Source organism: Petaurus breviceps, unplaced genomic scaffold (genome assembly GCF_028583685.1).
Source record: "Petaurus breviceps papuanus isolate PSGF00001 unplaced genomic scaffold, PetGlider_PUasm1.0 91133, whole genome shotgun sequence".
Taxonomy (NCBI): Eukaryota; Metazoa; Chordata; class Mammalia; order Diprotodontia; family Petauridae; genus Petaurus; species Petaurus breviceps.
Genome location: NW_027187419.1, coordinates 95,123,260 through 95,140,680, shown reverse-complemented (window position 1 = coordinate 95,140,680; position 17,421 = coordinate 95,123,260). Strand labels below are relative to the sequence as shown.

The 17,421-nt window shown below is 36.8% G+C and overlaps 1 protein-coding gene across 5 annotated transcripts in view; it reads right to left on the bottom strand.

Moving 5' to 3' along the window:
* The window catches only part of XIRP2 (xin actin binding repeat containing 2), a 421,126-nt gene that overhangs the window by 101,184 nt on the left and 302,521 nt on the right, over positions 1 to 17,421 (bottom strand). Inside the window, exon 1 of one of the 5 annotated variants that reach the window (XM_069079911.1) lies at positions 12,596 to 12,809. The exons of the other annotated variants lie outside the window; for them this stretch is intronic. Coding sequence (XP_068936012.1) covers positions 12,596 to 12,761 — 166 coding nt within the window. The 5' untranslated portion in view covers positions 12,762 to 12,809. Of the gene's footprint in view, positions 1 to 12,595; positions 12,810 to 17,421 lie in introns of those variants that run through there. 5 annotated transcript variants of the gene reach the window in all.

Below are 17,421 nucleotides of genomic sequence, written 5' to 3'. Positions count from 1 at the left end.
TATGTCTTAATCAGGTAAGATTTAGTAGTTTACTGGTCAGAGCAGAGAAAAGTGGATGTTCCTTGTAAACAAGGGTTGGGAGTTTGAAAAGGGATGAGTGGCATTAGGATAAGTAGAAAAGAGGTTTCTGGGAAGGGGATAATATAAAAGTGAATTGATTAAATGATAACATCCAAATTTAGGAAAGAGGAAATTAGAGGGCATGGAGACAGGGATGGGGAACCTGGGGCCTCAAGGCCATATTTGACCTTTTAGGTCCTTGGGTGCAGCCTTTTGACTGAGTTCAAGTTTTACAAATCCCTTTATTAAGGGGATTTGTTTTGTGAAGTTTAGATTCAGTGAAAAGGGCTGCACTTGAGGGCCTTGAGGCCACAGATTTCCTACCCCTGGAGTGGAAAATGGCAGAGGCCAGAGAAGGTTTCATAGGGTTAGTGTACCCTGATTTAGACCTAGGGAGAAAGAGATTTCAGTCATGAGCAAAGGCCATGAAAACTGGAGAATGCCAAGACAAGACTGGAATAGTTCAGTTTGATTGGGACATAAAGAACATGACTAGGAGTTCTTTGAAATAACACTGTAAAAATAGACTGGTTCTAGAATGTGGATGGGCTTTGAATGCCAGTGTAAGGAATTTGTTCTTTATTAGGTCTTTACCAGTGCAGGGAGTATCCAAACCTTTGATCCCTATGGCAATGAGATCAAAGATCATTTGAAGAAGCTTCCATGGCAGGCATTTGGGAGGCACAAAGTGGAGGTATTTCATGAGGAGGGGCTTAAAGTGATCAGAGAGATACCCTGCTCCCCCATCTCCATGCTGAGCCACTTTCTATCTCAATGCCTGGCTCTTCTCCCATTCCCATCTGTCCCCCAACCACGCTTCCTTTTACAGATTGGCAGGAATTAAGGATAATGATAGGGAGGTGAGCAATCCACAGAAGATCCATATTCCATCTGCTCTACCTCCATTTAGGACCAGCTCCACAGTCCTACCCTTTCTCCTCCCTTCAGTGAGCACCAGCCAGCTACATAAGGCCTTCTGCTGGAACAGAAGCCACACCCCTGCATCTCTTCACTACTATTATCACTGTTTCTCCATTGTCTGTAGCCTGTTATCAGAGTACATATAATTTATGAAATACCTTAAATTTAAAAAGCGACTGTCATTATGGAAAAATCACCAGGACTCAAAACAGTCTCTGATTTAAAGAGTATGCAGTATATACCAGAATGCAGTTAAACCTAGGAACATAAACAAAGTTTAAATAGAGAAAAATCATTTTGCCCAGATATACCAGCTACCTTTTGAGATTACTATGCCAGAGAAACATAAAGGGAAGAGTTTAGTGAATATATGCAGTTAAGATAAAGCTAAAAAATATGCTCTGCCTCACCAAAAGAGGGATGGGAAGGGACAAAGTTGGTCATTATGATGGCAGTGGTGACAAGACAACAGAAAGGCAGAATCAGGTGAGGGCGAACCAAAGCAATAGTTTGAGTAGCCATGGCCAAATACCAACCAGGCCCAGATATGCTCCATGTACTGTATCTTATATATCCAAACACGTCTATTTGCCTTATTTCATATTAATGCAGAGACAGGTTAGTGATTAATGAGTTGGTTTCAGAGACAGAAAGATTTGGGTTCAAGTCTAACCTGTGATGTATACTGACTCTGTGGGCCTGGAAAGTTACAACCTCTCACTGCCACAGGCAGGACTCTGAGAGTATAAGTTGCTTTAGTAGATATCCTTCATCTAAACTGATGAAATAACAAGTCCAGTCCAAAAATTCAAATAAGTAATAGATAGATAAGTAAGTAAGTAAGTAAGTAAGTAAATAAATAAATAAATAAATAAATAGATAGATAGATAAATAAATAAATAAATAAAGATTATCAATAGAAGAGGTATAGAAAATAAATTGCCAGTTGATGAATGATGCCAGTTTGGACAATGCTGCTCACCATAAAGAATAGATATAGAAAAGAAAGTGTCCCAGAAAGCCTAGAGTGACCCCACATCAAGAACAAGTAAAACTTTCATTGAGATGTGGGAAATGTTAACAGGTCAACACCAAAGTCACTGTGCCAGGATTCAGTTGTTGATTATGATAAACACATTTAAGGGAGCAAGATTGTAGAACACCCAGACAGTTCTAGATGATCAAACTACACAGAAACCAGTTCTAGATGATCAAACTACACAGAAACCACGTAAGCACATCTTTGATCACATAGATTCATTGATTTGTTCCACAAGACTCAATAAGCCTCTTTTATGGGCAAGGCACTTTCCTAAGTACTGGGGATACAAGGATATGGGCACTCTGTGCTCAGATGCACACTTCAGTGTATCTAAGTTTTGTCCGTGTCCACTCAAAAAACCTCCATATAGAATCTACCTAACACAGGCTTCTATGCTTGTAGACCTAGAGCAGGAAAGCCCATCAGAAGCCATCTGTTCTAAGCCCCATATTTTATTGATGAGGAAACTTACACCCAACGGGGTTAAGTGATTTGTCCAAAGTGACAGAGATAGTAACTGGCAGAGCTGGAATCTGAGCCCAGGTCTTCTGACTCCAAATCTAGCAGTCTACTTATTCATGCTATATATGCTCCTCCATTTTCCTTTGGGTCAAATGCAATTTGAATATTTTAGAAATTTTAGTGTTCTATTATTTATAAACCTTTAAGTGTTAGAAGGAGGAAAAAGATATATTTTTCTTGTTTGTTCCTGGAAAAAGGGGCATGGAATTGTTGAAATTGCTATGTAATTTCCAAAATATAATCTGGATTCACTTCTGGGCCTAGTTCTTTTTGTATCAGTAATGTCCAATTTGTATGTAGGGCTGGGGACACACAATGAATTATTTACCTAACTGTATACTGTTGTCTAGATAATGGGCAGCTCCTCATCCACTTAGTTTTTCACGAATGAATTATTAGATCAAATGCTTTTGAGTTCATGGATTTAATTTAGAAGATTGTTCAGTATTTTAGGGTTTGGTGCAACTAACACAGTGTTATCTATAAAGAAAGCTGGAGAACCTATCTGAAGGAAAGCATAGATTTGACTCTGGACAACCTCCATGCCCATGCCAAAAATCTTTGGCAAGTATGCATCTCTGTCCTATACTCAATTTAAATCCAAGAATCTACTCCAGTATTTATCTTATATATATCTGTTTCTTGTTTATTTCTTTTCTTGAGATGTATAATGGGTGGACAGAATCTTATTAACTGCTATTCAAGTACTTGACCATAAATTTTGTCATATTTTAATATCCATTGATTTCTTCTTTACTTAATCCTGTCCTTTTTTTCCAATATCCCTTTTAAAATGGATGTCAGGACTTATTATGCAGCCCTATTTATCTTATTTTAATATATCATGCAACTAACGCTTTAATACTTGAAGAATCTATGATTTTGTTATTGTTGGAACTCCATCCACTGATGCCTGACAGTTACCCCTTTTCCTCAACCCCATGATAGCAGACAGTTTTCAAACATTGTTTTGGTCAAGTAAAACCATAACCCTAAAGTCAACTTAGATAGGCTTGTTCTTAGTCAGTAGGCTTATGCTTCATTATCAGATCTATATTTTCTAAGGTTCTTTCTTCTAGTTTATAGCACCTGTAATTTTAATCACTTAAGGGTAATCAATTATAAGTTACCAAATGCTTTTTTGATGATTATACCTCTGGAAATAAAGAAGAGAAGAGGGAGGGAGAGGGGAAGAGGAGGGACAGAAAGAGAGAGAGAGAGAGAGAGAGAGAGAGAGAGAGAGAGAGAGAGAGAAAGAGAGAGAGAAGGAAGAGAGAAGAGACAGACACACACACACACAGAAAGAGACAAAGAATGACATTCACAGTGCATTGACCATTAAAATGCTCCAGTATCAAGACATTTCACAGATTGTCCAGAAGAAAAATCCACAGAGGATATAAGAAAAGACAATACTTTGGTGAAAATCACTCTATGGGAAGCTTCTACTTAAGAAAAGAATTTACTTCTACACCTCAGTGAAGGCCATGATAAAATCGTTCACAGTTCCAAGGCAGTCTTTCTTTGCCTGTATTTCAAACACTGTGGCAGGCAATGATACCACTGAGGCTATCACAGAGCTGGGCTGTTATCTGACACCTGCCTGAATTTGAACATTTGGCTTGGGAGTGAGGATAGAAACTCAGGTAGAGCAAGCAGAGTGGGGTGAAAGAGTGGAAGAAAAAGGAGACAAATTGGCAGTATCAATAACATTAACATTAATAACATTATGCCTTGATTGTGATAAGGAAAAAATAACATATGCTTGAACATAGAATGCTTCTAACAATTTAAAGACAAGGAGTCATGATTAGAGAATCAGAAAAGGGAGATAAGTTTGGGAGGAGAATGTTGGACAAATAAGAGAAGAAAGACAAACCAAGCTGTATGGAGTTGGATCAGTGGGACTGCCTTTGTAGCAGTTTTATTGACACCAAGCTATTCCCTAAATTCAAGGTTTACCTTTTCACATCAATTTTCTTTCAATGATTCTATATGGTTGCACAATAATGGAATAGTCCAGTGCCTTAAGAGTTAACATTCTGGTTCATTTTGAGGTTTACTTATAAATGTTTAATAAAAATGTGTGACATACTTTTAAGCTTATTTTATATTATTGCATTTTTCCCCCACCACTTTCTCAGGTTTCGAAATCAATAACGTAATAAATCAAGCCATAATCTGTAGTATCTGCTGATTTTCAAGGAATACTCACATTGAAAATTTAACAATCAGTTCTCAGCAGCCAGTACAGGTTGGTTCCAGCACACACCCTTGTATCCACCCAAAAGATAAAGGAGAACAATGCTCTCAACAACATTATGAGAGTTATCTTGCATTTATTAGAGGCAATGTTTTTTTTTTCAATATCCCTGGGTTAAGGATGTAACCAAGTTGGTTTCAGCCATACTAGCCAGACCAATGTGAATGACTTACAAAATATTATTGACAAAGAATAGTACACAAATGCAGTACAAAGTAATATAATCAAAGAGTCACGTAGATCTAAAAGAAGCAGACTGGTCAAGTAGTTAGTAGGAGTAATAAACTTATGGACAGCTAATATGTTCCACTGATGGCCGTGCACTATTGAGAGCAAAGTGCCAGTCCCACAGTACATGCTTAATAATGCTTGTTTATTGATCTCTAGAAAATGACCCTTGAAAATCTGGACCCCTTGTAGATGATTTATAGAAAACCATGACCAAGAGTCTCACGAGATGAAAGGGTAATGTATGGTTGGGTCATGAACTAAACTGCTGTAGGGAGAACTTAACATGGATGGGATCACAGATCCATTAAACTATATGAAAATATTAGAAAATGCAAGTCAATAAAAAATTAATAAGTATTTGTTAAGAACTTACCATGTTCTAGGCACTGAGGAAAGCTCTGAGGTTACAAAGAAAGGTGAAAATAGTCCTTTCCCTCAAGAAGCTCAGAGTCTGATAAAGGGGGAAATGACATGCAAACAGCTATATCCAAACCGCATTCTAGCTTTGGGTAGGGGATGATTTCATCCAATTAACTCAACACTTATTAAGTATCTACTATATACAATGCACTATGCTGGGTCCTGGATGATGAATTGTGAGAGAAAACCTCCTAGAATGATTCCAAGAATGAGGGTAATTATTAACTGAGAGAGCTGTCTTGATTATCTTAAGACTCTGAGATGAATTCCCCCCCTTCAATAGAATAAAGATATAACCAGGCTGTTTTCTTCCATACTGGATAGGCTTTTCCCACTGCTGGTAATGTTCACCTTCTTCACCTCCACCTTTAGAATCCTGGCTTCCTTCAAGAGTCAGCACAAGCATCATGCTTTCCATGAGGACTCTGATGGTCCTAGCAGCTACTAGATTCCTTCCTGAGTCCCTGCCAAGGTTACTGTGTATGAATCTAGTATGTACACATTGTATCTCCTATTAGAATGTAAATGCTTTGAATGCAGGAACCAATTTTGCATTCTTATTGTATTCCCAACACTTAGTACAGTGTCTGGCCAATAGTAAGTATTCAATGAATACTTATTGGTTGATTGTCATGTATATACTTTTATAAGGAATATACTTGTATCAAGTGCCACATAGCTATGAAAGATTTGTGGTAGGGTGTGAGATAAGATCAAGAGAATTCAGGTTGCCATCAAATCATTGAAGATTCTCATCTGTCCTCCCTCATAACAAAGAATAACATATCATATCTCTGTTCTCAAAAGCTTTTAGTAAGGATTATAAGCATTTGTGTCTTATATATAATTTGCATCTTAATTGTTGTTACACACACACCACATCTCCCTGCCATGCTCTATATATTTCCTTTCCTCATGTATTTCCTTCTGATTGAAATGTCTGTTCCCCCAGTTTTATCTGTTCCATTCTTCCCAGATTTTGAGGATCATCTCAAACCCCATGTCATTTGTGAAACCTTTCCTGATCTCCCCATCCAAGCATGATGTTCCATATCATCTTGTGCCAAAAATAAAAAACATAATATTTTTGAAGGGGAAGGTACTTTTGAGAGCATCAAGTTCTAACCCTTCATGATGAGGAAACTGAGACTCAGGGAAATTAAAAGACTTGCCAAAAGGCATACAGAATACCAGCTACAAAACCAGGGCTTGAAACCAAATTTCTACTCTTATCTCGCCACCTTACAGGATCATAGACTGAAAGAGGGAAGAGCTCATAAGTGACCATTGGGTCCATCCCCCTCATTTTATAGAAACTGAGGGTCATAAATATTGTGACTTTCACTATATATCTTTTTGTACCTGTCATTTTGATAGGTATGACCCTCAAAACCCACATTCATAATCTGAGCATACAAAATAGGCAATCTAGAGAATGATTCTTAAATTTACAAATTGGATTGACTAGTTCAATATTTCATTACTGTATTTATTTACAGACTGTTAACTATTGGAAAGAAAAGCTTCCAGGTAGAGAAATTTAAAACTAAACACTACTGATTGACTATAAATCAAGAATGTTGATAAAGCATCTCTAAAATTATAATGTAAGTCAAAGGGGGTAGATAATTAAAATATATTTTAGTTCCATTTACATTAATTTAATGGGGACATCTTTTTCCACAAAGTGCAATGTAACTGTATTTCAGCATCATTCTTGTGTCCTGAATTTTGGAGGACTAAAATCATGTAAAGGTCATTCAAGCATAATCAAGTTTTACCACTTTGGTAGAAACCATCCATAAGAGCAAAATCTGTATCTAACATTCTTGCTTACTTTGGAATCATTAAACAAGTTCTGCTACATTAATTTAATGGAATATTACTGTACTATTAAAAAAAAGTTGGACTTGACTAATACAAAGTAACACAGAAAGAACTGAATTAATTCAAATAAAACAACAACAAAATAATCAAAACTGAATGCTGCGAAATTATGACTAAGCTCGGCACTGAAGAAGAAATATGAGACTGCATCTCTCTCCCACTTCCTTGCAGACGTGGGGGAACCTAGGTGTAGAATTGTACAATATCAAGCTTTTTTGATTGGATGATTTGATTTACTGAATTGTTTTCTTTCTCTCCTTTGTTATTCTTAGTTATAAGAGATGGCTTTCAGGGAGGAAAAAGAAAGAATACTACATTGGAAAATGTAGGTGATATAAAATGAAATATATTAATGAACATTTATTTAAAATGTAAACTTCTTTGTTAAGCTCGGGAAGTCCAGCAAACCTGTCTTCTTAGCCTCATTGTATAGTCCTATATTCTACAATCCAAACAAACTGGCTGTCTTCTTGTTCCTCCAACAATATACTCTCTCATCTCTTCCATGGCTTTGAACTGACCTTTACTCTCTCCTCACCTCCTCCTTAAAGAATCCATTCTTCCTTCCAGACACAATTCAAGTATCAATTTCTACTAGTGTGCTTAAGTAATTTCTACATATACCCTTGCATACATACTTGTTATTTTTCCTGTAAGAAAGTAAACTCTTCAAGAGTAGCTATTGTTTCATTCTTTGAATTTGTATCCCCAGCAACGAGCACCATATTTGTATAAAGTGGGTCCTTTTAAAATGCTTGTTGATGGATTGATTGAAGAAACAAATAAAAGTTCTTAGTGCCAGGTCATTTAGGCTTTCTATGTTGGTAATAGCCAGCTTTAGAACCCTCTTCAGAAGCACACATGTTGATGTCTACAGCCCTATGAGGATGATGCCACCAGATCTTTGACTACAAGAGTAACCTCCCAAAATAAACTCCTTTAGGATTATTTTTATTTCAGGTCACATTTATGCCTTGAGCAATTTGGCAATTTTTTACATCTGAGCAATCTCACAGGTCTAAAGCTATTGCCTCACTAGGCAAAATGGATACTTTCTGCATGCAATTAGGAAAACGTGAGAGACCAGGACCCACTTAAAGTCCTGCCCAAAAAACAGCAATGAAAAATGATAGATACTCAATGATAAGACAGTGGAGGGAAAAAAAGAGAGAGACAGAAAGAGAACTCATATAGCAAGGGAGATGAACAAATTAAAGTTCCTAGAATATTTGAAAAATGAATCACCCCTTTTTATTTTCAGCTTTAATGAATATCTTCAGATCAGATTTCCTTTTCCCTGAATGGTCCTATTTTTATAAGATATGAGAAGTACAAAAAGGAAAAAAAAAGCTAGATGCTCCTGGGAAGTCAAACAAAGGATTATATAAATGTTTATTTCCAAATGAACCCCAAAGTCACAGGTGGGACTTCAATTTCAGGCAAAGGATGAAAACAAATGTTTTTCTCAACACCATTTCCAGTGGACTACAGCTACCTTATCAGAAATAAGTATGCTTCCTGTGTCCTTGTGTGTGTATGTTGTGTGTGTGTGTGCATGCACATGGTTCAGATCTATAATTCCATTGGTGTACAGTGTTTCCTTTGTGGAAATTCTCACCCTCAATACATATCTGCAACTTCTAGCATTGTCTGGGACAAGGAGAGATAAAGCAATTTGTCCAGGATCAAAAAACCAGTATGTGTCAGTGGCAGACCCTGAACCCAAGACTTTCTGACTCTAAGGCCAATTTCTATCCAATACACCATATGACCTCACAAGTTCATGCTGACATTATTTCTAATATTTCTAACCATAAACTAAATTCCAAATAACCAATGGGACATGAACTCTACATTCACTCAGTTAATAGAATTATCCTTTGAGGTCTTGCAATTGATGAAAACCAGTTCCCATTTAGTTTGTTGGTTCTTCTAAAGTTTTTTTTTTTAAGAAAACCAACTATTCTGTCTTCCTTTCCCTCCTCCATCTGCTTGAACTTATTGCTATCCTTGCAATTTGTTGTTCTTTTTGCCCCAAGAAAATGTTTCAGTTAGTTTTATTTCACAAATGGAAATACTCAGTGTCAGCAGAATTAGCAAGAGATAGGTGGTAAAGATCAGAAAAGCAAACAGCCCTTATTTCTTAAGTGCCCCGGAGTTTAGAAGTGGTATTAAATTGATGAGAAGGTGAAGACACACTAAAGAACATGGTCCTAATAGCCATACTGAAGTCATTTGCTTTTGTATCAACTATCCAACATTTCATAAAATGACATTTCTGAACCAGGATTCTAACCCTATGTCAGCCTGCCCACTCGCTGTAAGGGATTGCTAAGTGTACAATTCTAATGAAGAAGGAAAATTGACTTCAGGAGCAGGAGGAAGAAACAAATTACAATTTAATTAAATTTCAAAGTGCAACTTGAATGTTTTCATGAGGGGAAAAAACATTTTTTTTTAGTAAAAAGGACAGCATCATGTCAATTATGTCCTGTCCCCTACAGATTGCTCAATCAAAGATTTTAAATTATACTGTTGCACCATTTATTAAATGTCTCTCCTGCCCTATAAATTATTGAAATCAGACATGCCTTCTAGCTATCAACCATGTCTATTTTTACACATAGAGTGTACCGTGGTGGCCTTTAAATACTTGATGCAACTGACTACCTCTGTGTGTGTGTGCAATATGTTCCTGCATGTGTGTGTGTGTGCCTGTGTGTGTGAGAGACAGAAAGAAAGGGAGAGAAGAGAGAAGTGTTACATGATATCTATCCTCCACTTATAGCAAATAGAAAACACACCTCTGCAGTAGCAGGTAAAGTACAAATTTGGATATTGCTTGTCAATGTGGATAAAATATACGTATACCAACCTAAGAGAAAGGAAAGGTAAGGACCTGTCAGTAAGGGAAAATACCATTGTGTACAGAAGTAACCATAGTTTACACCTGTTTAAAAAAGGAAAAAAAACAATTTTTTGTCTCCTGTTCTTCTTCCTTTTAAACTTCCTTCTCAAAAGATGTGTCTATCTCTTGCTTAACACTTTTTTCATAAACACTGGAGTGAAGACTGTTGGAATCATTAAAATCTCTATTTTCTTACATTGAAGGGTGAGATTATTTTTGTATAATGCCAACTATTGGAATAAAACAACAAAATTAAAAGTTCTCCAAATATTCAGGTCCTATAGACAAAACATGCATATCTGTGACCCCCTTAGATGTCTTATTTGTATTTGGTTTCATGTAAAAATATTTGAAAAAATGAAGGTAAAATCATTGTATGGGTTATGTGGTAGTTCAGATACTCTATCAGAAATAGTTTGGGACTTCCTAGTGATAGAGAGAGTTAGCATGACAGTAGTGGATGAAGTCAGCCTTAGACTCAGTAAGATTTTGCTTAATCCCTACCCTAGACACATATTAACTACAGGAACCTGGGTAGGCCCCTTAATCTCTCAGTGCCTCAGGCAATTCTATGTGACTAAAACCTACATAAAAGGGGTACAGAGGTATGCTGGAACCAGCTCAAACCAGCTCATCAGTCTCCAGTGTCAATTGTTAAAATTTCAGTGTGAGTCTTTACACTGGAAACCTGCAAATGTTATAAATCAGGATTTGATTTATTTTTCTGTTTATTGTCTAAATATAAGAAAGTGACACAGAAAATGTTAATCATGCAGATTAAACTTCAAAGTGTGTTATACACACACACACACACAATTTTTTTTCCCTAAAGGGCTAGTAATTAAGCATTTACCAGCACACCATTGGATCAGCATCAGTGGAAGGAATTTTCACACTGGAAGCTCTCCACCACTATGAAATCACAGATTCAGACCAAAGAAAACAACACTTTTAGCCAGTAAGTCTGCCGCTCATTTATAATGTTTTCCTAAAACTTAGTCTATCTGAACTTTTCCATTAAAATTCATCATTTTCTTGTGTAACTCAGGTAAATATTTTACTTGTTACTCTGCACATGAAAATTTAAATCATTTAAACCCCACAGTTCATCAGTGACCGAATGTTATAACTCTGGCTAAAAAAGAAAAAGCCTTGTACCTTGTACTGCAGGAGCTATTGATATCTATTTTTTACATTATATAACTCTAAAATAGAATTTGCTTAACACTTTCAGTTTGTTTCTTAATCTCCCAAGAGACTCCCTTATGCTATGTCTCCAAAAATCACTCAAGAGGTAAAATCTAAACACCTGTCTTTACAGGCCCAAACTGAGTCATGCAAGGTCATCTCTGGGCTTTACCCAAGATAAATAATAGAAGAAAAAAAGATCTATCAGAAACAATATAGATGGAGTATATTGTATCTTTAAGATAAAACCTAAGTTTCTCTATTTAAGATTGCAGTTGCTATAATTAAAGCTGGCGGGTCTAATTGGAAGCCCTTTTCTTAAGACAGCTAATCATTTAAGGACCTGATTCTTTAATCGTATTCCAGTAATACTCCCAGAGCTGATAGTAACTCAGCTGGATGGCAAGCTACAAGACCCAGACCTGGTGAGGGGATTGGCCTGGATGATCTCCAAGCTTCCTTCTACCCCTAACATTCTGTGACTCTAGGTTTAGAAGAAAGAATATATGTTATGTGTTTTCCTTAGAACACCTGTCAGTAGATTATAAGCATTACCTCTTTAATCTATCTTTTTCTCCAAGAAGGTCAAGAAAGAAATCCTAACCCTTTTGACTCTCTTCTCTGACCACATCGTTGTATTAAATTCACCAGGACAGTCTTAAAAACATGTGTCCTTTCTTAGCTATTAATATAGTAATGATCTTAACCTTACCACTGTTTATTAAGCTTGGCTCATTATAGCTCAATTCTGTCATCATTATAAATGTTAAAAATATTTTGTTCATGATTTTAGAAAATACATTAAAATACTGGCATGAAGCACTGCAGTACTGCAAAATTATCAAATTGGAAGGGAGTTCAGTCGCCCATGTGTCCCAACCCACTACCAAAAAGAATCTCTGCAGCCCAGCACCTGGCAAGTGGGCATTCAGCTTTTGCTCAAAGACCTCCAGTGAGGGAGAATATCCCACTCCCAGCCAGTTCCTCTAAATACTTAATACTGTGGTTTTTTTTTTAAAAAAAAACAACAATTTACCCCAAAATTTTCATTCATAAGTACCAACGTTACATTCTAGTGACCTACTTTCATACAACCAACAGCCCTCTAAAACATGGGAAGGAGACACTTAGTAAATGATGATACTGTACTTACATTTTGTATAATTCAAATTTGAGCTCAACTTTGTATTAAAGCACAATTTCTCACAGTTCTTCACTGGCAGGCTTCCCCCACTTGTCCTATGTACAGCAAAGTTCCCAGTCCCCTGAAAAGTATTGGTAGAGTGGAGGCCAGCTCCACTGAAGTGTGTATGAAGCATGTCGATGGGACAGCTGATTTTATTTTAGCCCTGCATGTAAAAGATGCAACTTAGTGCCTATTTTTAGGACCTGAGGCCTGTATGGGTTGTCCCTGAGTCAACGACTTGCTCCAGAAGCAGGTTTGTAAAGCCACTGAGTCTTCTAATGTCCTTCTGTCAAATGTATGCACAACTTAAACAGCTGTGCAGTCAATCAAACTTTCTCCTACCACAATTACCATTAAGTCAATTTTTAGTTCTTAAGAAGATTCCAAAGACCATCTTTTTAAAGGAACTACAAAGTAAAACTCAAAAATAAAATTCTTTCACACTTTCTTCAAACAAATCTGATTTATTTTCATTCAAATCTGTTTAAAGGTCAGAAGTCTGAGTGTCACACATAAAATACCCCTAATAATTTTTAGGAGAGAAGTCAGGTGATTTAACATAAACAAGGAACCAAAACCACCACCACCACCATCACTATCATCATCAATCTCTCCATACTCTCCTAAAAGGCCTCCCAGGGTTTAAAAAATATAAATATACACTTGGAATTTATAATCCTAGAAGACAAGCACAACGTGCTGTTTCAATTCAAACACTGGGGTATTACTTTTCCATTTCAAACACAATTCCAGGAGGCAGCATCAAATAGTTTAAAAAAATGGGATTTGGAACTTGGCAGACATGGATTCCTATCCCACCTCTGACAGCTGTCAGCTGTGTGACTTTTGGCAAATCACTTAACTTCTCTTGATCTTCCTTTGTTCATCTGTAAAATGAAGAGGAGGAAGCACAGTATAGAAGAAACAGCACTATCTCTGGGGTTAGCAGACCTGGGTTCAAATCTCACCACTTAGTACCTGTGCGACCTTGATGGCAAGCTATTTCTAGCTTTGTGTCTACTATCCCATGAACTATGAACCTTCCTGCCTTAAATCTCTGAATTATCAACCATTAGAACATTAGACTTAAAATCAAAGACATTTGATTAGAGATCCAAGGACATCATGCAAGATCACACACAATTATCTAGGCAATAAAGAGAGGCAAGTAGTGGTAAGTGTAGGGTCAACTTTATTTGGAGTAAGCTCCTTAAGAAAGGAGAGATTTTCCTATCAATAGAGATTTTTAAGTGAAGACTTCCATGGGGATATTGCCAATGGATTTCTTGGTCAGCAAACAGTTGGTTTAGATAGCTTCAGGTTTCTTCCAACTTGGAGACAATGAGTCCAGCTACCTGTGCTTACTAGCCCCGCTGAAGTAAACATAATGGATGGTTTGTTTAACCTGAAGGCACATAACAACACATTAATCCCCTTATAGACTATCTCCCTTCCCCCCCCTCTCCCCCATATTCCACAGGACACAGAGAAGACAAGCATAAAAGAGGATTGAACCCCCAAAACCAGACATGGCCATAAACTTAAACCCAGAAAGATGTATGGGGAAGGGCCAGACAGCTCCAAGTCACACATATCAAATAATCAATATGTTATCAAAGGCAATCCAAGACCCGCTGCTTAGGGCAGAAGCAACTACACCTGGAGTAAGAGAGGTGAAGGGAGAGGTGGTAACCAACAGAAAGGAGCCCTTTCAATGCCCGGGTAGGGGAGATGAGCATGTTTGTATTCAGTAAAGAAGGGACCCCTGGAATAGAGACTGAAAAAACAAAAGAAGTCAGATAAAATGAAGAAGCAAAGATCTCGAAAGGACATTACCTATGGAAAGACATTGGTAGTGAGATTGGTTTTATGAAGGAAGAGAGACTCTTGGTCATTTGAGACAATGAGGGAAGAAAATGAAGATGGGTAGATATGTGGAAAACTGGGAGGCTTGAGGGGTTGAACATTGGAGGGAGAAAGCTAAGTTTCATGTCAGATGACCTCAGTCTTCTGAATAAAATAAGATGTATGGAAATCCTCAGAGATGCATGTCAACCCATTTTAAAAATCTTAGTTAATTCACGAAATTCAATTAATCAATTCTATTGACTTGTTACATCAACCCAATGCGAAAGTACTTTCCCAAGTGAATATGTCTAGCATTTTTATTTTTGTAAAATGTTGGTGTACCCATAAGAATTTATTTTCTGGTCTCTTCCAGCTGAATCTAAAAGTACTTTGGAGTCTTACACAACAGAGTAGGAATATTAAAATAAAAATAATAGTAAAGGAATAGCAAAATAAGTGGTCTCAAAGGGTAAAACTTTTGGTTTTGTGTTTAATTAGCTGCTTTAAGAAGCATTTTGTAAGGTTAGATACCATTTATTACCTATGAGAAGTCACTAGGCATTGAACCAGCTGCGATTATTTTTTCTATACCTTGGAAAACTTTTTGTTTATATTACAACACAATTGCAGCAGCTAGAAAGGCTTTTGTCAGCACACAAATTACTCCTCATTTGTTGCCTTTTCTTTCATTTTAATGACAAATGAGCTTTTTGTGATAGGGGGAACATACCTTACATGGATGGCAGCTGTGGAGCGTTGTTTTTTTTTTTTGTATTAATATCCTTGCCTACAATATTTTCATCAAAAAACCCAGACACATATCAAACTGAAATGTGCCCCTGTTGCCACAAGGAAGCTAAGAAATCCTGCCTCTCCACCGTTTACATTGACCCCCTAGAATTCACTGCTGGGGATTCTCTAGGCAACACTTACAGAGATCGCCAACCTCCATGTCAAGAAACTTCATTGTTTTCTTCTATAAGCATATGAAATAAATAAACTGACACAAATAACTGATTATGTGGAAGAAGAGGGTAGAATGGAAGGAAGTCAGAAATTCTAGATTTCTGAAACTTTTTCCTAAAAATAATGAAAATTACTCATTACCAGGGGAATATCTAATATCCCCTTCAAAAGGCAAGGAGAAGCAATAGAACTCAGGAACAGTTATGTGTGTATGTATGTGCCCTAGTACACAGTAGGTACTTAATAACTGCTTGTTGACTATGGATTGTGTGTATATACATATACCTATAGTTATAGGTATAAAATCCAAAGAGCTATGTCTGCATTTATAGGTGTATATAGGTATATGTGCATATATATGTATATATAATAAATATATGATATATTTATACAATATATCAATTATTATATTGATTATATATTATATTATGATATATCATATTATATTAGATATAATATACTATATTGATTATACACCAATGATACAATATCTTATGTATTTAAACTTGTGTATAAAAGATATATGTATGAATATATACACACATATGAATATACATACATGCATATATACAAGGATGTGCACACACATGCCTGCTAGCACATTCAGTTACATTGGCACAGGTGTGTTTGAGTGCATACTGGACCTCCCATCTTTTTCACATTGACTGGAATATAGTATGGTGGTTTTCCAATCCTTTTCCTTTCTGTCTATTGACCAAGATAATAGATCTGAGACCTGTGGAGACACTAATGACCAGGATGCAGTTGAATTCCAGCTCTGTCATTGCCAGGATAACCTCAGTAAGGTCAGTCATGTAGGCCTTAGTTTCTTCCTCCAGAAAATAATATTTATGCTCTATCCCAACACTACATTATTGGAATAAATAACTGATTCAGTAATAGAACAGCTGATTAATAAAAAATATGTCAAGACCAAATTCCTCAAAGGAAGAATGATTTTATGTTTAATGTTTAAACTTTTGTTATACTTTTTTCCATATGACTTAACAGGAATACAAAGCTTCTGAAAACTTGAAGGAGATAAAGAACCCACTTGTGGCACACACTCTTGAATCCCAAGTTGCCCCCTGGTTATACCACTTGTTTCAAGTCTGACATTTGCTTGCTATAAACTACCTCCTAAATTTGTTGGAAATGTTTGCTTCCATGACTTAAATGTATTTTTTTTAAGTTGGAAAGAAGAAACTGCAATAAATATTTCTAAACAACATTCTGTGTATATTGGAAATAGAGAAAATGAGTGAGCACAGCATAACAAGGTGCATTCTTAATCTCACAAACATGAAAGGTGGAAGTGGAACATTCTCTTCCCTGAGTGTTTCTGTGATTCTGAGAGGTCACGTAACAGAAGGAATGGAGCATTATCTAAGAGTCATTTTTGTCCTCCTGGTTCCAACAGATTAGTTCTATGACTCTAGACAAGTTACTCAGACTCTCTGACCTCCAGTTTCCTCATCTGTAACATGGCAATGAGAAAAACTGTCCAACCTTCCTCAGGCAGTGGTTGTGAGGGAAGTGCTCTGTAAACTTCAAAATACCACATACTTGTAAGTTGCTATAAGGAGCTATACTCATCAGGGACTGCTACTCCTTACCCATTTGACTAGCTCTGTTGTCTTCAAAATCCACCTGTCCCTGATAGATCCATATGAACAGAGTTCCTTCCAGGAGTATTTCTTCTTCCTAAACCATCTTCCCTGAGCCATCATCTCCTGAGGTCTTGACCCAAAGGAGACACGGTGAGAATGGAATAGATTATGCTGCAGAGATGGGGATTCTTTCTTTGGTGGAGATAGACCTACGTAAACTTGGACACATAAGTTTATAGATAGCTACAGAGGCCTCACTGTATCAGCGTTAGGGAGGTGTCATGGAACACAGTGATCAGATCACTAATTTCAATGGAGTCAGTGATGCTGGTGAATAATTTTGTTGTTGCTTAGTTGTTTTCAGCCATT